Consider the following 23,256-nt stretch of genomic DNA (forward strand, 5'->3'; position numbering starts at 1 on the left):
GTAACCAGTATTGCTGTGACATTTCTATGACATATAAAAACTTAATAGTCATAGGCGGGAATTTCCCTTCTTTTTTACATTGCGTAATGAAGAATTTCGAGGAACTGCGTGCAGTAAACCAGTTAACAAAATGCTGGGCGCGGTAACTCAGTCATCTTACGAGGTAGCGTCTTGATTTTTTTACACATAATAGATCATAGGCTGAACTTTCCAACGATATAAAATGATATAAATCAAAAAAACTTCTGGTGTGCAGTGATCAGATGTAAATTGGTCATTTTGGTGAACTAGAAATTTAAGACGAAAACATGTCTAGGAAAAAGGTGATCGTGTTGTACGGATCCCAAACAGGTAAAATTCGAAGTACATTGATTATAAAGTTCGTGATTATGTGTTTAATTTTGTTTACACCTTTAAAACTTCCAGGGCAGGCTGAAGCAATCGCCACCGATATACACGAAGATGGTGTCTTCCGTAACTACGACGTGCAGCTGTTTTGTCTGAAAGATGAAGAAAAACTTTTCAATATAACTGAAGTTGAATGTGCCATTGTTATATGTTCAACAACAGGTTGGATTCTTGTTTCTATTAAAAACTGTTGCAAGGAAGTCCTTCAACAAATCTACAGTTAATTAATATGAACTGTTTTAATCACTATTACTTTATTATCTAAAGCAGTATTTCCTAAAGGAGGTTCCACCACCAAATAATACTGCTAGCATCTGGTTTTTAGAAATAACTACTGAACATGTATGTTACCTCTAAAAGAAAGGCCATTTTGATGATAAAACAATTTATGTTTACTGTCTGCAGCTCTCCAATATATGTTTACTATTCTAAACTTTGGGGATTGCTTGTCAATTCAATAGTCTTGTAGGGTTCAGTGAACAAAAATGTTTGTGAAACACTTGACTTGTTTGAATAATTTTTTTTGTCTGTGTCGTATCTGACCAGTACTTCTTATTGTTAGGTGAAGGCGACCCACCTGAAAATGCCCGAAAGTTTATTCGAACTTTGAATCGTAAGACCTTGCCTGACAACTATCTATCAAGCTTGCACTATGCCTTACTTGGTCTTGGTGACACCAACTATTCAACCTTCTGTGGTGGACCGAAGAAGTTGGAAAAGGCTTTCAAAAGATGTGGTGCCAATTCTTTCTATAACACCGCATTCGCTGACGATGCAACTGACATGGAAGATACAATAGAACCGTGGTTGGACGGTCTCTGGGAAGCTGTTGAAGTTTATTTTAATAGTAGTAAAAATTTTCAACAAGAAAAGGTGCGCGATGGTGGTGACAGTGAAGTAATTGGTGGTTTAGATAATGCAAGCGAAACTATACCAATCCATGAACATCTAGATGCAAATTCATCTGACATCAATGATCAGAGTCGAGCAATTGAAAGCATGGAAAAACGACTCTTAGAAATTAACATCACTCAAAAAGAGGGAATGTCTGAGCCATATCTTGGCAAAGGCAGTGATGATTTAACTGAAGTCCCATTGACTCTGCCCCCAGTCTTTCCCATCTATCTTCAAGTAAAGTTCCTCGATTCTGAATTTCAGTCACCAGAATCAAATCAAACAAGGCTAAAATTTCCAGTGCAGAATGGTGATGTTATACAGGCGAAGATTGCCAGCATGCAACAACTTACATCTGACGATGCACTTAAACGAACTTTGGAGTTTACATTAAGTTCAGATGAAATGTTTCCATTTCAACCTGGTGACTCATTTGCAATCTGTTGTGAAAATGATGATAAGGAGGTGGATTGGTTGATAGAAAGGTAAACCAACATGTTTTAGATTTCTAACATTTATCAATTGCTTTTGATTTTTAAATATGATTTTTTTATATGAGGTGGTTAAATTGTAGTGAAATAAAAAAAATCAGCTTATACACTAAAAAAATCACCAAATATTATCAATTCAACTTTAAATTGAAATCAGTTTGTTTTTCGTAGGCTGTCGTTACAAGATGTTGCTGACAAACCTGCCCAGCTGTATGTTTCTGACAACTTTCCCAAAAAATCCACCCCAGCACACTTTGCGTCTCCTTTCACTATCAGACAAGCCTTCAAGTCCCATTTAGAAATTCGTGCAGTGCCAAAGAAAACATTTCTTTCTGCTCTTTCAAAGTGTACAGGTGACACGAAGGAACAGCACCGTCTGCAGGAGCTGGTCAGTAAACAGGGGGGAACAGAATACACAAAATTTGTGCGAGAGTCCAGTGTTTGCTTGCTGGACATTTTGGCCACCTTTCCTTCCTGTAAACCTGACTTTTGTCTGTTGGCTCAACACCTGCCAAGGCTGATGCCAAGAAGGTATTCAGTGGCATGTTCACCTCACACAGATCCATGTAAAGTTCGATTTGTTTTCAATGTCACAAGATTTGCTCAGAACAGGGACAGGACTTATGTTAGAAATGGTGTATGCACTGGAATGTTGGAAAGAATCTTTGATTTAAAAAATCAAAATAACTCTGATGTGTTTTTAAACATTTTTCCGACAAAAAACATGGGTTTTTGTTTGCCACAAGATCCTGGTTTTCCAATTGTGATGATTGGACCAGGTACTGGAGTGGCTCCATTTGTTGGCTTTTTAGAACATCGCATCAAAAATAAATCCCCCACACAGGCAAAACTTGGGGCTGCGTGGCTTTTTTATGGATGTCGCCATGAGAATCAAGACTTCCTTTACAAGGAAACATTCGAAAAGTTTAAAGCTGACAAAGTATTAACAAACTTTCGTGTGGCTTTTTCACGCAACGATGCAAAGCCATTTCCCAAATATGTCCAAGACAGTTTGAAAATGCATTCGGACAAAATAGTCAGTTTGCTCCTTTCAACAAACGCCATATTTTATATTTGCGGAGATGCAAGAAACATGGCTAAAGATGTGAGGCAGAGTTTTCTGGAGATGATTGCAGAACACACAAGTTGTACGAATGATGAAGCTTTAGTCAAGTTTAAAGAAGTCGTTTCTCAAAAGCGATACTTAGAAGATATTTGGACGTAATCAGATGGGAGATTTGTGGTTGTTTGATCATTTAAAAACCAACTTGTTTCTCTTCTGGATCATGTTTAGAGTTGTTTATTTTTATTGCTTTTATGCAAACACTTTTATGTTTTTACGTTATGCAGATGTTGTTTAGGCTGTTGTGTTTCAAAAGTATATAGTATACCATAGACGCAATACAAAAGAAAATGTTGACCAGGGAATAAGCACAAATTATTTGCTGGGGAGTAAGTCAATTGTTTTGTTGAAATGCTTATGCAAACAAACAACATCACATCGAGGCAGTAGCACAATTTATTTTGTGTGTATATGAGCAAAATTGAAAAAAAAAGCGTTTGAAATAGAAAAGTCACTTCATTTTCACAATTCTTTACTTCACATGATAAAAAGACATATTGGCCTTGAAAGCATATAACTCAACAGGTCTGCAATAACAAAAGCAAAGCACTTTGACGCATAAAGTGTACACAAGATAATTTGCTAGTATTTTTGCTGTTGTCTTTGCAAATGGTCATTTTTACCACATACACTTACAATCGTACCATAACCCTTTTATCTAGATAGTTTTTTGGTAATGCTCTGATATTAAATGCAAATATAGGTTTAAATAATTTTTGCAGAAAAATAATTTGCAAAACACAAGCACACTAATAGACATGCCCTGTCTAATAAAACAGCCGCTAGGTGTAGGTAAGCAATATAAAAAGCAACGCCCAATACCACTATTGTGTAAAGAAGTGTAACGAATCCTTGATATTCAGTAAATGAAGAATTCTTTAGCATGAAATAAACTTTGTTCTAAGTCTTGAAAACATGATTATTTCAAGTGGAGGATCATTTTTCCAGGATCTTCCAGATATTGTTTGAGTTGGTTCGAAAACCTTGCCATGGTTGCCCCATCCACTACACGGTGATCCCCAGACCAACTCACGCACATTATGTGTTCTTTGGTTACATTGTCATGGCGATCAAATCGTGGCAATATCTGAGACAAAATAACCGGGTTGACATTTCTCAATATATATAAACAATAATTAAAAGCAGTAATACTTTGTTAAAAAAAGTGTCTATAACCAAAGTTTAACTTTCCAAACTAAACCATTTTTTTCCCATATTTTTTAATGTTAAAATCCAGTATTCATTTATCACAAAAACATTTTATTGAGATTTTTAACAAAACAAATAAGGTACACTTGGATTACTTTTGATACAGACAGGGCCACAAAAAAGTCATTTTCCAATTTATCATACACATGATTTTATAAAATTGATCTTGAAATAGCTGTCACATGTTCTATTAATCAAGACTATGTTTGTTATAACTTACCTGAATTCTTCCCAGAGCACCAATGGCAACTTGTGGAGGAAATATAACAGGTCTCATGTAGGTCCCACCAATCTACAATAAATAACTTGTCTGTAAAATGTTTTTCACATAAATACTTGTACTAAAGTGATTCTATAGTTTATAGAATAAGTTTGAAAGGATGTTTATTGCCACATTATTAGTAAGTTTTCTGTAAAAACCTTGGGTGTACACAAATCAAACAAAACAAAATGCAGACATCATCACAACACATTTGTTTCAGGCACTTAACAATACAATTACAACCACACTTTTTAGCCCCAACACAAGCAAATATTCATTGTTAAAGGACAAACTTACATTGCCTATGTTTGAAAGACTGAAAGTGCCACCGGCAAGATCATTGGGAGATAGTCTGCTCTTGAAACCAGCCTCCTGCAGACGATTCAGTTCAGCGGTTATTTCAAGAATGTTGAGATTTTGCACCTCTTTGATTGATGGAACTAGTAGACCTTCAGGGGTGTCCACAGCTATGCTGATGTTGTGGTCAGCCTAAAAAAATCCAAATACTACCAACTACCTAAAATTTACAAGCATAAAATGGCAACACATATAGTTGAAGTTAACTCTGTGGGGGAAGTCTTACTTAATGTTTTTTGCAATCAGCAATTTCATTTTACTGCAAAATGATTGATTAAAGCCATAAAGCAAGTAAAGGCGATAGAATATACTGTATGGATTACTTGGTAATTACTACTACTGTTGACTATTACTACTATAACTACCTTGTACACAAGATTTTCTCCATCAATTTGTGAATTGAGAAGTGGATATTTGGACAGTGCCATAGAAGTAGCTTTCACTATGAAAGGCATATAAGTGAGCTTTCCATCAATAGTTGACTGGACCTCCTTCTTAACGTGCTTGCGTAGTTCAACCAACTTGGTCATATTGTATTCGTCATTGTAGCCAAACTGTGGGATGCCAAGAGCTGCAGTCATGCTGGTGAACATTGCCTGTGAAAAAAATGCACACTAGGTTCACAAAATGGCTTAACCCCCAACATAAACACCAGAAAGGTATTTGTAGCATACAGTCTTAGTCTTGTTTATTGGGTATAACACAGTTTACAAAAGGTAGAATTTGAAAAATTAATGTTAGTGCTTTGAAACCTTTCTTATTCCCCGTATTGGTTCAACAGTATCTTGTGTCAAACAGACGACTTTGGGTGCTTGTGGTTGAGGTTGAGTAGATACAGTGGTAGTTTCACCTAGATGTCTTAAAATATCTTCTTTCAGCACACGACCATCTCTTCCAGTTCCCTAAAACAAGTTTGATGTGTCAGCAGTGTTGACAACACATGAAAGATTGTCAATATTTTTATAAAATTAATTGCAGCAAGTCAGTAAGTTGTTGGTGAGTTTGTGGCATTAAAACACATTCGAATACAAGTTCGCTGTCTAACATCATTATAAGTTGGTGGACAAGACAAGTGCAATGTTCCATTTCAGAGTAACAACTTGGATTTAAGAAAAAAAAAATTTTGGTAGCTATAGCCGATAACTTGTGATAACAAATTGTGCCACCTCCTATTTAATAAAAAACATCAAAACAAAAACAAGGATATGACTGTATCATTTGTATGCTACACAACAAACCATGGTTGAACTAGCTCTTTAGGCAATAATGTATGGTTTCCTTTATATGCATGGTCTTTTTATTTATTACATAACGTCCCAACCAAGAATACTAAAGTCTGTGACTTCATGGAAAAATATTTGTGATATAAAAGGTAATGCGCACAAACCCAAAACTTAAGTTTCCAGCCGATCAGGGTTTAAAACATATTTTACCTGGATTGAAGACAGACTAATGTTTTTGGCTTTGGCTAAATGGCGGACAGCGGGAGTGGCAAGAACTTTGTCAGATGTGAGGTCAGTCTGTAATTGAACAGGGTCAGTGGATGAGGATGCTTGGCTTGTTTCTGTAGTTACGTCAACTTCAGGTGCAGGACTTGTTGTATGCTCCTCTATTTAAGATACAAATGTTGATTGCATTTCTTTACAAAAAAGTGCACAATGCACAAAACAGCTTCATCCTAATCACCCACCTAAAGGTATATATATAGTAATGTGCATATTGAGTTTGTAAAAGTCTCCACCATAAGATAAAAAAGAAAATTACATAACATGAAAAAAATGAATTGTACATGAATAATACAACCACGGATCAATTCAAGACAAGATAGTAACCTAAAGTAACTTATTTCACATTAAGCAAATATGTTTATGTGATCAAGCACAATAAATATGTCATCATCAATCTAACAGTTCATTTTTACCTTCAGCAGCTCCATCCTCTGCATCCAGCTCAATGTCAACGAGTGGATCTCCAACCTGAGCAATATCCCCCACATTGTAATAACGCTTCACTATTTTCCCGTCATAACGACTGGTTATAGAAACTGATGCCTTGTCACTCTGGACCTGCATAAAACCAGAAAATCAATGGTGCATTTGATTTAGGCCGATCGACTGCAATACATTGATATAGGCTTTGTCTTGATATTTTTATCAAAATGTGCATAGAAAATTATAAACTTTCCAATCAGACAACCAGTAGATTAATGTACAACTTATCAGAACAAGTGCATTACTCTGATTGCAATGAATGCTGTGCAAATTTTCGAAATTTTATAAGCAATCTCTGCAAACACAATTAGCTTATGCATTACCATATGAAAAACATCAGTTTGTACGTGCATTTGACGTTCGCCGAAAAAATACATCCATGCAAACTTAAACTTTTCAAACCGGTGTATTACCATTTAGCTCTCATTTACCTCACATATGTTGTCAAATTGTTGAACTGTTTCTCCAACTTCAACATACCACTCTTTCACTTCTACTTCTTTAATCCCTTCACCTATATCAGACAGTTGGAAGGACACAGTGGATCCATTTAAAGTCTGGCTTGTGAAAAGAGTTCTCCAACTCGTTCCAACAAAGTTTTGGGAATGTTGTTTCAAAAGAAGATTGTTCTCTTTGAATAAATATTGTGGATGGCTACGGGAACAACTGGTCCCTCTATGCCTGCTTGCAAAGGTATGTGGACTGATTCTGCGGCACAAGACCTGCTGGAATCTTTGCATCGCGAAAAATCAATGATTGATTGCAAACTGTATCCAAAAGCAACAGTTAATTCAAAACACAGAAAAAAAAACTTGGATGTAGTAAAAATATATTGAGTACTAAAAATAACGTAGTACAACACAAACGAGTTAAATTTGCCTTTAAAATAATAAAAATAGAGTCAGTCCTTTTGCACTCTGCATGACAACAGCGGTTGTAACCAAAAAGCGGCACGGGCCATGTGGCACCAACATGGCACGCATGTCCCCAAATTTTTCCCACGTGGCACCAAAATGGCACGCATGGCACCAGCATGGCACCAACATGGCACCAGCATGGCACCTATGTGTGTTTTCTGTTTGTACGACTATTGAATCCACTGTATGCTAAATCAGTAATATAGTCTGCAGTTGTCATTTGCACTAAACGTTAGGGCATTTCATCAGTGTGGGAAACTTTGTTTTAACAAAAACAAGATGCAACAATAACTTTAAGCTAGGGTTGCAAGGTGCGTTTGTTCAATAACTTTACAATTGATCTGAGAAGTCTTAATGGGTTTAAATATGGTTATCAATGAAACGTTGTATTTTGCTTCCAGAGGGATGTTAGTTGACAAAAAAAAAACGCCAGTTAACAAAAGTTTGGACGCGCGTTACTCGGCCACCTTACGAGGTAGCGCCATGATTTTTTCACACGATACAGATCATAGGCTGAAGTTTGTAACGATACCAAAAATATTAAAAACAAACATATTCATATTCGGTTATGAATATGATTTGCGTATTATGACATAAGTCGCGAAAACAAGATTCGCTTCGCTAAATTTTAAAGCATAACATTCTACGCGCTAAACCCTTTCAAAGATATCAAAACTTTTGAAAAATTCGCTGGGGCTTGTACAGAAAAATGAATTTATATTTTTGAAATATGAAAAAATATCGATTTTTCCCTAATAACTTTTTTTATCGTTATGGCCCAAGTTTCAATTTACAACCATACGAAAGCCCAAAAATCAAGCTTTCCAAAAATATTAAACATGTCTAAAAACACATTGAGCTGCCGCTGTACGAGCCGAATACACTTCAACCCTACACCCCCCACTGTAAACACGGTATAGGGGTGCTCTGGTGCATACTTTCGCCGATAAATGTTGCTACAAAGCGAGTCGCAAGCTTTTCTTTTGCACAAACAACCTTATACCATCCCACTATCGAATGAAATCAAAGTTGAATCAATTCAGTCAGAGATGCTATGCTAAATCCAACGATTACTTACTCAAACCCGACCGTCGCCCGCCCCTTTTTCAAACCGCCAAGCCATATGTATGGGCGTCACGTACTTTCGCCGATAAATGTTGCTACAAAGCGAGTCGCAAGCTTTTCTTTTGCACAAACAACCTTATACCATCCCACTATCGAATGAAATCAAAGTTGAATCAATTCAGTCAGAGATGCTATGCTAAATCCAACGATTACTTACTCAAACCCGACCGTCGCCCGCCCCTTTTTAAACCGCCAAGCCATATGTATGGGCGTCACGTACTTTCGCCGATAAATGTTGCTACAAAGCGAGTCGCAAGCTTTTCTTTTGCACAAACAACCTTATACCATCCCACTATCGAATGAAATCAAAGTTGAATCAATTCAGTCAGAGATGCTATGCTAAATCCAACGATTACTTACTCAAACCCGACCGTCGCCCGCCCCTTTTTAAACCGCCAAGCCATATGTATGGGCGTCACGTACTTTCGCCGATAAATGTTGCTACAAAGCGAGTCGCAAGCTTTTCTTTTGCACAAACCACCTTATACCATCCCACTATCAAATGAAATCAAAGTTGAATCAATTCAGTCAGAGATGCTATGCTAAATCCAACGATTACTTACTCAAACCCGACCGTCGCCCGCCGCTTTTTTAAACCGCCAAGCCATATGTATGGGCGTCACGTACTTTCGCCGATAAATGTTGCTACAAAGCGAGTCGCAAGCTTTTCTTTTGCACAAACAACCTTATACCATCCCACTATCGAATGAAATCAAAGTTGAATCAATTCAGTCAGAGATGCTATGCTAAATCCAACGATTACTTACTCAAACCCGACCGTCGCCCGCCGCTTTTTTAAACCGCCAAGCCATATGTATGGGCGTCACGTACTTTCGCCGATAAATGTTGCTACAAAGCGAGTCGCAAGCTTTTCTTTTGCACAAACAACCTTATACCATCCCACTATCGAATGAAATCAAAGTTGAATCAATTCAGTCAGAGATGCTATGCTAAATCCAACGATTACTTACTCAAACCCGACCGTCGCCCGCCGCTTTTTTAAACCGCCAAGCCATATGTATGGGCGTCACGTACTTTCGCCGATAAATGTTGCTACAAAGCGAGTCGCAAGCTTTTCTTTTGCACAAACAACCTTATACCATCCCACTATCGAATGAAATCAAAGTTGAATCAATTCAGTCAGAGATGCTATGCTAAATCCAACGATTACTTACTCAAACCCGACCGTCGCCCGCCGCTTTTTTAAACCGCCAAGCCATATGTATGGGCGTCACGTACTTTCGCCGATAAATGTTGCTACAAAGCGAGTCGCAAGCTTTTCTTTTGCACAAACAACCTTATACCATTTAACAAATCCCAATTGGTTTTAGCTTGATTTGCGTCTTTTGAATTATAAAGCAAAGTCATGTGGAACAAAATTTCTTCAATTTCCTTCATACCCTCTGCGGCTACCAACAAACCAACGATAAACATCGATTCGGCGCGACGCTTTTTTACTAATCCGCATAATTGCTTCAAATTTTTCATTATATGACTGTTACATAAATGTAGGAACGGCTTCTGATTTAACTGTCTGTCACTTGCTTCTCCCGATACGACCGCGTAACACCGTTCTATATAAGCGTGGAAGTCCTCGACCATATACTCGACTAAAATTGAACGAATAAGCGCCATTGAACTATCGCACATTATAAGTTTAACGTTCGTTTTACCGATGTATTTATTTTCGTCGCTTTTATAGAGTTTTAAAAATTGCGAAATTGATGCGATATTATGGCGGTTTGTGACGTACGTTGCGACAGCTAACGGCGCTTCTCCTTTGTTGGGGTTTCTAACAACTATTTCGTAAACGTAAAAATGCGCATCGTTACCTCGGTTTTTAATCACGCTGCCGGTTGCGTCTATGTACATTATATCACGTTTAGTGCGTTCGTGGAAAATCTCTAACGTCTCTTGCGACCACAGCATGATACTGGGAGTCGAAGTGACATGCTGCAACGTTCCGCCCAACTTTCCTTTCACCGTAACGCAGTCGACCTTTTGTTCTTTCTGCATAATTGCAAGCGCTTCTAATTCCTGTTTGGACGGGACGCCTATCCTAATCGCAGCGTTTCGAGCCTTTTTTAACACCTCCTTGGATGGCGCGTCATCCCTATTTCCTGATTCTAAGACGCCAGGTTCAATTTTTTCGAGCATACCAAGGTACGTTAAGCGGGGGCAATTATTCGTTACAAGTTGTTTAACTTTTTCCAATCTTAAACCTTTTAAATGGGTGGATTTTGTTGTTCCTGTTGGATGAACAGGAATTGATGAATAGTTTACTGTAAAATATTTTTTATCCAAACAAACCAAGTCGATAGATGCCACACAGTGACAAGTCCCAAATGTGCACCGAAATTTGCTGTGAAAAAAGCGGCCCGTTTTTTGCTTGACATACCATCTTTGCTCCTTTGCCGCGAAAGAACAGTACGGATTACTGTCCTTCAATGCGCGTCGAATGATTTCCGGCCATTCCTTTCCTGTACAATATCTACCTTTAATACCTTTACTAATATGATCGAACTCGTCTGTAGTTAAAGTAAAACTTGCACTCTGTGCAAAAGTGCTCGGAGACCAATGCGCGTCGCGGTTTAACTCGACAAACTCATCAACATCGCACTCGCCGAATTCATCGCATTCATCGCGCACATCAGTCAAACCTGTTACCTGTTCGTTTACACCTTCCGATTTGTTCAAACATTCCACAACATCAACCAAATCCTCATCACACACATCAGCAACATCCACGTTATTTTGACCCCCATCACTCTCGTCGCCCCTATCAGCGCATTGGATTACTTCTTTACCCTCTTCAAAAATCTCGCATTTGCTCGCGCAGTGTTTTACAATTTCATCCCGGTTGCGCTCCCAAGTTGATTTAAGTAACCGGATCTTGTTTCGAATATAAAGTTTATTGTGTTTTCCTTGGTATATTAAACAGTAAAGCGTGTGCCAGTTATCGTTATTATTTGGGTCAAAAGTGTGAAATTGTTTTAAAGCGTCAATTATCTTTGTGATCATTAAACCAAGATTGTCATCGGCATTAGAGTCGACTACATTAAATTCGACATTGGATGGACTAGCAGCGCAAACAGGTTCTTCGGCGTTATCATTTCCAACAATATTACAACTACATGATGATTCGCGAAGAGACGTTGTTATGTCAATTCTATTGCGTTCCCAAAATCTTTGAAGTTTACGAACTTTTTTGCGACGTTCTGCGTTTGACATTCTTCTTTTAGAAAAAAAACTAACCAAAGCATGCCACGACGAGAGGGCGTGAGGGTCAAATGTTGAGAACGTAGTTATTGCTCTCACAAATATATCAATTGTTAAATTACCTTGTTTCTTCTTTTCCTTACAAGACGTTGGCGAGACGGTCTCGGGAATTTCCCTTCGAGCACACTTCATCGGTGGTGACGCGATGTTCTTGTTGTCGGGAATTTCCCTTCGAGCGCACTTCATCGGTGGTGACGTGATGTTCTTGTTGTCGGGAATTTCCCTTCGAGCGCACTTCATCTGCGGTGACGCGGCCTTCTTGGCGTTAGGACTCTTCTTCTTCTTTCTCTTCATACACTTCTTCAGTGGGGTGTTGGTCATCTCGGTGTCCTCTGGTGTTGGGCTGGTCATCTCGATGTCCTCTGGTGATGGGTTGGGCTGGAACTCCTCGCTGCTCGAGTACCCCGACGTTCTTCCTCCTCGCCTTGTTACAACCATCCATCCGGACTCCGATGCTTGCGTCACATTCCGTTGTCGTCTGGTGTGCAGTTTGGTGGACGACCGCAGGTTGGAATCCAGTACTCCTCCTCCTCCTCCTCCCCATATTTGGGAAGGCCTCTGGAGCCAATCGTACTCTGGAGCCGATCGCTGTACTGGAGCTAACCGTACATATGACGGTTTGTCAACCTAGCAAATACAAATGTAGTTTGTTTAACTGCAAGTTATACTACGATACAGTGGGTTGTGATATATTATGTAATAATTTACCTGCTGCGTCTTTTCCTGAACAATATCGAGAAATGTTGGCCTTGTTTTCACCGGTTCCATCTGCTCCATGGACTCCTAGTGTAACATAATGTCGTTATTGTTATAGTTTTGTTGTAAACACATGTGTACTCACCAACAGTGGACCCGGCGTTATCGCTGTTCCCGCATTTAATTCGGGGAAATTTTGGATAGAAGCCTTGACCACCACCTCCTGTGATTGGACAGTCCTTTCCACGTGTGTCAGCAGAAGTTGTAGCCCTTCATCTGAAAGATGGATCCCATCGTTACTAAGTAACTGCGATGGGATGCCACCCTCAATAAACCGAAGTTCCACTTCTTCTGCTGACTTCCTCAACTCTTTGTTAAGGGATGTAACCAAACGTGGCTTTTTTGTCGAAGGCAATATTCCAGTGTGAAAAATCTGCAACGCGAAATAGGGTATAAATACTTAGAACGTATATTGTTTAAATGACACAAAGTAATGTATAGTATTTCTACATACCTTGACGAATGGGTAAAGTGTCCTTACCAATCGGACAAGAGCTTTCATGCGGCCAACAATTCCGCTAATGCCACCATTCATAGGGTTGTCACCTTTCATTGCGAGAACATCATTGGTGCCAAACCCTATGACAACAACTTCGACGTCTTCCACGATTGGAGATGAAGATAGTTCCTGTATTGCATGCCAGATGGTACCACCAGACATGCTTAAAGCTGCAAAATCAAAAGAAAAAGAATTAGATGGTTTCACCTCATAAGGCAAAACGTATTTCCGAGCATTGCTGTCGGAAATATACAGCAACCGTTTCCGGCTGCTTTTGACGGGAACCCGCCACATCGTTTGCTTCCCAGATATCCCAAGGCCGTACTTCTCCACTCTTGATGGCTGCAAAAAAAGTAAACGAAGTTAAATTTATACACATTAACAATAAACAATGCTCGAAAAAGAGTTCTTACCTTTGGCTGGGTACAAACATTCAACCAGTTTTCAATGATCGACTTCTCCATAGCTTGTTTCGTAATAACGTATGTCGTAGCTTCGCCGTTTGCAATTGGTTTCTCAATGAGAATGAATGACTTTCTGTTTGTGTTTGCTTATATTGAAGAATCTATAATTACCCAATTTGTGCCGATCAGAAAACACGCCGCCCGATCTTGAGCCTCGTAGCCCCCGATCTCTCTGCCCGCAGCGCGGCCTTGAGCCTCGCTGATTCCGATCACTCGGCTCGCCGACTTATCAGATACCCCCGCCTAATGGGGTCCAACGCAAAAATAATGTTGCGAAAACAACTGATAGTAAGATTCTTTGTAGTAATGAACTATAAAAACAAATGTTGCAAACACAATTTTATAATATGAACATGTAATAATGTTAGTTTTCATACTAATCGGTCTGGTTGGAGTAAGTAATCGTTGGATTTAGCATAGCATCTCTGACTGAATTGATTCAACTTTGATTTCATTCGATAGTGGGATGGTATAAGGTTGTTTGTGCAAAAGAAAAGCTTGCGACTCGCTTTGTAGCAACATTTATCGGCGAAAGTACGTGACGCCCATACATATGGCTTGGCGGTTTAAAAAAGCGGCGGGCGACGGTCGGGTTTGAGTAAGTAATCGTTGGATTTAGCATAGCATCTCTGACTGAATTGATTCAACTTTGATTTCATTTGATAGTGGGATGGTATAAGGTGGTTTGTGCAAAAGAAAAGCTTGCGACTCGCTTTGTAGCAACATTTATCGGCGAAAGTACGTGACGCCCATACATATGGCTTGGCGGTTTAAAAAAGCGGCGGGCGACGGTCGGGTTTGAGTAAGTAATCGTTGGATTTAGCATAGCATCTCTGACTGAATTGATTCAACTTTGATTTCATTTGATAGTGGGATGGTATAAGGTGGTTTGTGCAAAAGAAAAGCTTGCGACTCGCTTTGTAGCAACATTTATCGGCGAAAGTACGTGACGCCCATACATATGGCTTGGCGGTTTAAAAAGGGGCGGGCGACGGTCGGGTTTGAGTAAGTAATCGTTGGATTTAGCATAGCATCTCTGACTGAATTGATTCAACTTTGATTTCATTCGATAGTGGGATGGTATAAGGTGGTTTGTGCAAAAGAAAAGCTTGCGACTCGCTTTGTAGCAACATTTATCGGTGAAAGTATGCACCAGAGCACCCCTAAACCGTGTTTACAGTGGGGGGTGTAGGGTTGAAGTGTATTCGGCTCGTACAGCGGCAGCTCAATGTGTTTTTAGACATGTTTAATATTTTTGGAAAGCTTGATTTTTGGGCTTTCGTATGGTTGTAAATTAAAACTTGGGCCATAACGATAAAAAAAGTTATTAGGGAAAAATCGATATTTTTTCATGTTTCAAAAATATAAATTCATTTTTCTGTACAAGCCCCAGCGAATTTTTCAAAAGTTTTGATATCGTTTGAAAGGGTTTAGCGCGTAGAATGTTATGCTTTAAAATTTAGCGAAGCGAATCTTGTTTTCGCGACTTATGTCATAATACGCATATGATATTAATAACCAAATATGAATATGTTTTTTTTTAATAATTTTGGTATCGTTGGAAAGATCAGCCTATGATCTGTATCGTGTGAAAAAATCATGGCGCTACCTCGTAAGGTGGCCGAGTAACGCGCGTTCAAACTTTTGTTAACTGGCGATTTTTTTTTTGTCAACTAACATCCCTCTGGTATTTTGCTGCATGCCTAGTTGTGCACACAGATGCAAACTTTAATGACCTCTATTACAAATTACAGGTAGCGAGGCTTTCCAACATGTGGTCATCAATAGTTAATTGTGCCATGTGAATTGGTCATGAAATTTATCATTTTTATGCCTGTTTTAATAAATGTGTGTGACTGGAAATTTGCAGTCAAGCGTGACTAACCAATAGAAACCGAGGAATAAATTCTACGCCTCTTTTCTGTTTCATAAGACGAAATGGAAAAATGAAATAAAATCCAACCACAAGAAAAATGTTTCCATAATTATTATGATTCGCAATTAAATATTAATTCAATTTAGTTTAAATGGTGAACTACTGCATAGATCAGAGGCCTCTAAGCATCATATGCAGTGCACAACTGATTTCGATGACCATAGGGAATTTACCTTTTAGTTTCAACCACCCTTCGGTGCATAATAAACAAACTTTTCACATCGAAATTGCCGATCCAAGATGTTTTAACTGCAACCTACGTGCGGTGCTTTATTTGTCGGGTTGTCTTTGAAACACCATTTCTTTTTTCTCGCGAACATGTAATAGTTTTTTGTAAAATCATTTTTGTAATTTGGAACTTAATATCTCGAGAATCAAGGCTACCACAACCCGACAACGACCCATACAATGGTGCGCGTCGAAGTTAGTAGCCAGCTAATGTGGACCAAATTGTGCCTGCTTTTACCCGCTCATTCATTGCCAAACTCGAATGTTTTTTGTTAAATCACCAATCGAGCATAAAAAAAGTACGCGCAGGGCAGTGCTTTTCAACCTCATGCGCAACAGTGCGGATATGAGAGTTTGTTGTGATTATTGGTAACATGGTGCGGGTTACAATCACCCGATATATTGGCCTTTTCAGTTGAATTTTTTCACTTCTTGTTACGACTTTTTTCAATTTGGTTATGATACACCTAAAAAGTTGTCTATATACAATGGTGGAACTTTTACAAACGCCAAAGTTTTTACAGTGGAGCCGCATTCCACAACTTTATGTGCGAGTGCCGCAATTATAACGGTGCGCGTGAAAGCTAAGATTCGAGTGATTACGGCGTTGTTTCAGTTGCTTAGTTAAATCGCAAAGTGAAATAAGAGATTGTTAGAGTACAGTGCGAACGGGTATTTAACAAGTTACATGAAAAAAAGGTTTGCCATCGAGCCGGATGCCAGAAGACTGTTTCGTCTGCAGCCTTTGGTCCGTCTGTGTTCCAAATGTGTGAAGAATTAAGTTGGGAAACATGGGTGTGCGGCTACAACATAAACCTTGAGAACTGTTGGAACTACACCTAATTTTCAGTCTATTGATACGTGCGACCCTCGTCATCATTGTTAAGCAAATTTAACAATATTCTCTGCAACGTTCCGGTACTCAATGACAAAGCAAATCAACAAATTTTGCACATCGTCACAAAATTTTGCTTAGTATGCAACGACCTTATAATTACAAAGATATATTATTAAGGAAATCCTGTTTTACACGTGAACGGTTAAGTGTAAGTTCATGATATAGCGTAAATTGTTTCCTCTGCTCTGGGCTGCAGAACCATTTCATGGGTTAGATCGCATTGTGCGGTTAAAATTTTCTTGTCGAAAAAAGTGCTAACAGTCTGTAAAAAGGTTATATAAGCACCGGTGTTAGAGGGCTTTCAAAAACCAACCTAGCAGTGGAGAAAGTTGTACTTTCAGTTTGCAAAGGAAGCAATGTGAAGCTTGAACACATCACGAATATATAGGCGTCCATTTCCGTAATTCATACCTGTTCCCTATAGTTAAGGCATACTTTCTGCAATGCTTACTGTATATACCAGGGGAATTATAGTTGTAGTGTTGGCAAGAAAGATCGAATGCCCTATTTTTGTTATAGTTCGGTGAAGTATTGCTAAGTTTTGAAACAGTTGTTCAAGAGGACGCTGATTTGTTGACAAATATTGATGCAGAGCACCTAAGTTTGCTTTTTACATTTACGTGCGGCTTACAATCGAGGGCGGCTAACAATCGAGTAAGTACTTTATATGCTTTCAAAATCAGCTGCCATCTTTTATGTTTTTTTCTGCTTAGATTCTGTGTGGCAGGAATATAGATTTGCAAGTATTTTACATTTATGCTGTGCTATAAGCTTAACAACTGCCAACTTGATAACGATATTTACCACACCACTTTATTTATCATATCTTCCTGATAAGTGTGGTTATTTAAAAAAGTGTCAAAATAAGTAAGAATACCCAGGATTGAAACAAAAAGCAGTCTAAAAATTTCTAAGCAAGAACCAACAATTTTTGATCAAAATCAGTGTAGGCACTTCACAACTGAAATCGCTTTAATCACTTGTGTTTTGTGTTGTTTTGGGAACGATGTATCGACTTCAGTTTCCCATACTCTACAGAGTGGATATTATCTCGCTACAATGTTTTGAAGCCCTGGTTTCTGGGATATTATTTGAAAGAAAATTAACCTCCTGATGTATAACGGTTTATATTACGTTATTTATTTATAGCAATGTAAATAACCTAAATTTGTGGGTTATTTAAATATACCAATTTTTCGAACATGCAGGCCATAACATTGATAAACACTTCTACAGGCAAACACATCCATGGTTACCGAAACGTCCACAATAACAACAAAAACAGGCAAACAATACAAACTGCTGTAACATCTGACGTGTGCGATTTTCGGCATTTATGTTGCGACATGCATGATCTGTCAGGAACAATATGTTGGCCAAACCAAAAATAAATTTTCAATAAGATGGACACAGCACCGGTCAGACTGGAATTCAGCTCAAGGCAAGTTGGGAGGTAGCGACTAAACGGCTCTGCGCCACCACTTTGCAAACGCGCACCCACTGGCAGGAACGCAACTGAGCATTTCAAGTTGTTTTTCGGTGGTATTCGTAGAACAACCAATGGCCGTAAAGCTGGATGTGTGCGAAGCAAAATGGCTGAACCGCACTCAAGCCTCAATAAACATTAAAAAAATGATCCTCCCCGAATTCGTTGGCAATTGCGGGTGCTGGTTATGCTTTATGTTGTTGTGTGGTTTTATGGACAAGTACATCTTTTAAAATTTTATTTAATGTTGTTCAATGACGTCCTGCGTTCATGCTGCGGGTTGTCATTACTCTTTTACGTGCTCACGTGATTCGCACTCCCTTATCTTTCTGCCTCCGGTGTTAGAAAGCCTTGCACAGCAGTGCAGTTCGCAGTTGGGCAGATGTAGTAGTAGTAGGGGCCACAGTGTATTCATCATTTTAGTTTTGTTTTATTTTATTTGCTTGCCTATCTTGTGTACAGGTAGCTTCGAGTGCTTTATTGCATTTTATTTGCAGAAACTGATGATGCCTTTGTAGGCGAAATCGATTTTTCGTATTTCATAAATTAACTGACTGACGGTAATCAGAAACACTTGGTTTCAAACTTCTCCAGTTTAGCGGTGTTTCGACCGAAACATTTGTAATCATTGATCTCTGAAATGAAAGAGACATTAACCCGTTAACCGTTGGGAAAATTAATTGGTGGAAAACAAAAACATTTCTTTTCTTTTCCAGATGTTTCCAGTGTGGTCGATTGAATATCCTGGCATTATTATGTTCCAAATCTGGTGGTCGAGAATTCGATCCACGAAAAACTTACCAAAGCTAACAGTGAGTATCTTTGCGTGTTGTTCAACAAAGTAATGAGCGTTTTCAGAAATCTTTGATAAAATAGTGTAATCACCAAAGCTGCACTGATGAGACCTTACAGGTCAAAACAGTGCGTGTACACACCCTGTCTGCAGCTTTGCAATATTATGGCTTTTTTTGCACATATATTGCATTGGTGTTTTTTTGCCTTTTGCACTATCGGTTTCCAAGCAGATCCGTTTGGCCATAGTGCGCTCCACAGTGGTTCGTCGTCTCTGTTGTTCGGTACTTAGTATATAGGGTACCCTGCAGATCGACGTTGACCGAAAGGTACCACAAAGTGGAGACTAGTGTGCCTGCTAGTGTAAAAGCTAGCACAGTGCCACTTAACAGCTGCACTAATGAGACATTACAGGTCGAAACAGTGCTAAACTAATTTGATTAATTTTGTTTCAAGCTTCTTAATTTCTGTGGTACGATGTTCTTGCGGTTCAACTCGCTCCAATATTTCTTACTAGGTCACAACACGTTATCACCTTCCTTGCAGCATCTGGACTCGGTTGCCATGGTCTCATAAACCAACCGACATTGACCGGTAAATTCAATGCCTATTTCCTGCCATTGTAAAATTGGTAGACCGGTTTCCACCAAAAGCCGGTACTTTATAGTCGATGCCAGTTAACATTGCGGAACCTTCGGACATCTGTATATTGCTGCATTAGATTTTGTAATTGAAATGATACTAGTTTGTCAAAAATAAATGGAAATGTCAGCACCGATCCCTGATAGCAAAAAACCCAAGAACTACTTGTAGAAATGTGTTCTTGCCTCAACTTGTCTTGTTGTTTATCGGTTGGGTTATTTTGGATATCTTTATGTACCCGAGCCATACAAAGCATATTAAAAGTGTTTATCCGACGTTTTGCTACACCATTTCTATTCTGTTTGTCAAAAATCGTGTGTGGGACGGAGATTAGTTATTGCCCTTCGCAAAGACGTTGCGGGCCTGGTAAAGTTGCTGTGCGGACGTAGGTTGAAAACACCTCACCTAATGCTTCAATGGTTTTGTTACACGTTGTGAACAATGAGCTTTTTTTTAAATTCCAATAAAATCGTAAATGTGACCGAAAAAAATACATAAAACGACCCATGGTTTCGTACTGCGTATGTATTTGATTTCTTTTAAGTTATTTTTGCCGTTTGTTTAAATTATACGTGAATTCCGACGACAATACATATTATTAGTGAGCTGTAAACAGGGTCACTACTTTGATCTATCAGAAATCATCACTGCTTTGGTGACTTACCTGATATATGTTATGTGCATGAACCAGTGGATTTACATTGGGATGGCTGTAGCTTCGATTATGACTTGGATGTTCAGAGGTTCAGAGGTTCACTGCAGACCAATTTTTGGAAGAAGGTATTAAAAGAAGAGTAAAACACAACAATACCTTGTCATGCTGCTACATACACTTTTGCATGCAATGACCCTTTACTATAGAACTTTACAATATTTGGATAACGTTTTGTACGTTTTACGTTTTAGTTTATTGTTGTCGTTTTATTATGACCTTTTTATGTTGAGAGTTTTGTAGATCAAATTTAAGGCTAGAAATGCATTTCTTGCATATATTACTTTTGAGATACTTTGCAGTAGCTTTAACAACCCAGTCTAGTCGAAATATATGTTGAGATCGTAGATACAGCGTAAGTCGTTCAATCAGTAGGACCTGTATACTTTAAACGTTTTATAGCTCACAGGTTGCATGGTACGTTGACGCAAGAGTGTCGATGGATTACACAATTGTGGCTTTAATGTAAACAGGCTTTGAAATATTCGACTGCGGGAACCGCCCTATTTCCTGGCTGATACATGAAAACCTTGCACGAAATCATGCTTTTGCAAGAGAATGCAACGGATTATTATTACCAACAAAAAAAGGCTATACATGGCGCCTAACCGTCGGCTTTGTTGTGAGTAATTTCCTGTACATCGTCACTGATAGCGTTTGTCAAAGTCACACCGTGTGATAACTAAAGCTAGTATAAACGCTACCGTGATTCAAACTTTTTTTCATATGCCCGCTGGCGTTGTCATTTACTTACTGACCATCGTTGGCTTTTGCAAGCCTGACATTCTGTTCTGATCGTTTGCAGCGTCTTAAAGGGAAATGCAGTTATAATTGGAAGAGAGATATAATTCAATAAGAAAGTCAGAAAAGATTGTTGGCTTTTCAGTCAAAGCTGTTTGCCTTTACGTTCCAGTACAACAAAATTTAAAGTGATGTTTGCAGCGTGTTAATATCAAGTTATGCCGTTTCTTTCAGCAAGTCTTTGGTACATTTTCAATCGTGCTGGTTGATTTAAAGTGTACCGGAGAGAGTTTTGTTTTGAATATATTCGAAACTTACCTGGTGGAAGTGTGATATATGTACGTGTTACTTGTAATGTCACGTTACCACCGGTCTTTTACGTACTTGCGCGTGGCCTCTGCGAAATTTGTCTTGGCAAAGAATTTTTCGGAATGTTCGCTGTAAAAGTGTTTATGAATTGTCGTCTGATTTGTCGTCTTCAGAAAACGGTTTACTACGGTTTGCTGGTTGGAGCAAAATAAAGAACAGGTTGTTGTTTCAAAGTTGGCATTCAAGGCAGTGGATACTTTTTGTGATTTCGAGTAAACGGAGAAAGTGTGAATTGACAAACCAAGTACCTCAACGCACTTAATATAGGTGTAGGTGCATAGGTGTAGTAAGAAAAGCCGGTATGCTTGATGTGTAACGATCTTATAATTACCAAGCTAAATTATGAAGCAAATCGATTTGAATTGTCAAGTGCTAGTTCATGAAATACTGTAAATTGTTGCCTCTCCTCTGGGCTGCCTGCGTTTGCAGTCTGGAGAATAATGCCATGCTAACTCTGTAACGTGCACTGCTTGGATTCATAAGGCTTAAAAGAATAAACATATTTTAGTTGCTAAAAACGACTAATTATATTATATTACTGAAGAATGTAACATGAAGCCAAGGTCTGCTGACCCGAGGCCCATTTGCCTTAAAACAGACAATAAACTAATGTGAGGTTTACTAAGGAACTCTACACCTAAACTAAATCGTTAACTATTGTGCCAAACGTTGCGCATTCACAAGTTTTCTGATGGTATATTTTACTGATTAATTGCTACTTGTAATAAGTCGTACACTCGATTGAACCCGTTATGCTACTTGTTGCGACCTATATCCCCAATGTCAGCTTAAAGTTGTGTCCTAAAAATGTTACTTAACAGTTGGTAAGAAAATCCTATTTGATTAGGGCATTTGACATAAGATCGCATGTGAGTTGCTGTTATGTTTCATAACAAAACCAGATGTAAAAGTACGAAACTATTTATTTAAGAAGATTGCAAAAATATATCGAATCAAAACGCAAAGTTACATGAAAACGAAGTAGACTAGAGTAGACTTAGACTTAATTATACGAGAAGCCATTCACTTATATAACCTATGGATGAAAGACGGCTTGACATTTCTGCAAAACACGATTATCAACAGACCTAGCGATCAGTGACCTTTAGACTTGGCAAGCAATGACTCGAAAACAGGGTTGCCCCCTTTCCTATGCAGGAGATCTGATGTCATATCGGTCGAAGGAAGAAACATTTCTTGGAATTGCGTGACAACGGTTGCACAAATCGGGACAGGTCGCACGAAAACGTGAACATGTTATATAACATTACAAACAACGCTGGACATACATTGCGTGACAACCTTTATTCGGTTGATCGAAATACAGTTAATTAACATACAAATATATCACGTATAGCAACCCTTAGTCCGTTGGTCAAAATACAATTGAGGTTTAAATTCATTTTGAAATGAGATGCTCTGACGTTATTCAATTACGTAATCTGGCTGTTTTGTGACCAATCTTCGCAATATTCTGAATGCCATGTTACGTAAACACGTAACAACCTGAATCATGGAAATACAGAGCAAAAATTTAGTTGAAAATTAAATTTGCCAGATGATGCTACTTTTTTGCAAAGTTTGTGTAAAAAAGTTTACATGATTGTTTCTCAACCTAAAACAGGTCTCCAAAGCAGCAAGTTGTACATTACTGTGTTTTCTTTTTAATTTTACCCT

At 38.6% G+C, this 23,256-nt stretch overlaps 2 protein-coding genes across 2 annotated transcripts; one reads left to right on the top strand and one right to left on the bottom strand.

Moving 5' to 3' along the window:
• The first annotated feature begins 120 nt into the window (after nucleotides 1-120).
• LOC145896047 (methionine synthase reductase-like) lies at nucleotides 121-3,231 on the top strand. The gene is made up of 5 exons (XM_082984853.1): nucleotides 121-163; nucleotides 257-351; nucleotides 427-570; nucleotides 971-1,787; nucleotides 1,965-3,231. The coding sequence occupies exons 2-5, from the start codon at nucleotides 309-311 to the stop codon at nucleotides 3,016-3,018; spliced, it is 2,058 nt and encodes a 685-aa protein (XP_082840979.1). The 5' UTR covers nucleotides 121-163; nucleotides 257-308; the 3' UTR covers nucleotides 3,019-3,231.
• A 63-nt stretch (nucleotides 3,232-3,294) lies between these two features.
• LOC145896048 (lipoamide acyltransferase component of branched-chain alpha-keto acid dehydrogenase complex, mitochondrial-like) lies at nucleotides 3,295-7,617 on the bottom strand. The gene is made up of 8 exons (XM_082984854.1): nucleotides 7,167-7,617; nucleotides 6,666-6,810; nucleotides 6,178-6,353; nucleotides 5,497-5,646; nucleotides 5,110-5,340; nucleotides 4,685-4,876; nucleotides 4,346-4,417; nucleotides 3,295-4,003 (listed from the first exon to the last, which is right to left on the bottom strand). Exons 1-8 carry the CDS (start codon nucleotides 7,473-7,475, stop codon nucleotides 3,836-3,838), a joined length of 1,443 nt encoding a protein of 480 aa, XP_082840980.1. The 5' UTR covers nucleotides 7,476-7,617; the 3' UTR covers nucleotides 3,295-3,835.
• Between the last annotated feature and the right edge of the window lie 15,639 nt (nucleotides 7,618-23,256).

The sequence above is a fragment of the Ascidia mentula genome, chromosome 3, assembly GCF_947561715.1.
Source record: "Ascidia mentula chromosome 3, kaAscMent1.1, whole genome shotgun sequence".
Classification (NCBI taxonomy): domain Eukaryota; kingdom Metazoa; phylum Chordata; class Ascidiacea; order Phlebobranchia; family Ascidiidae; genus Ascidia; species Ascidia mentula.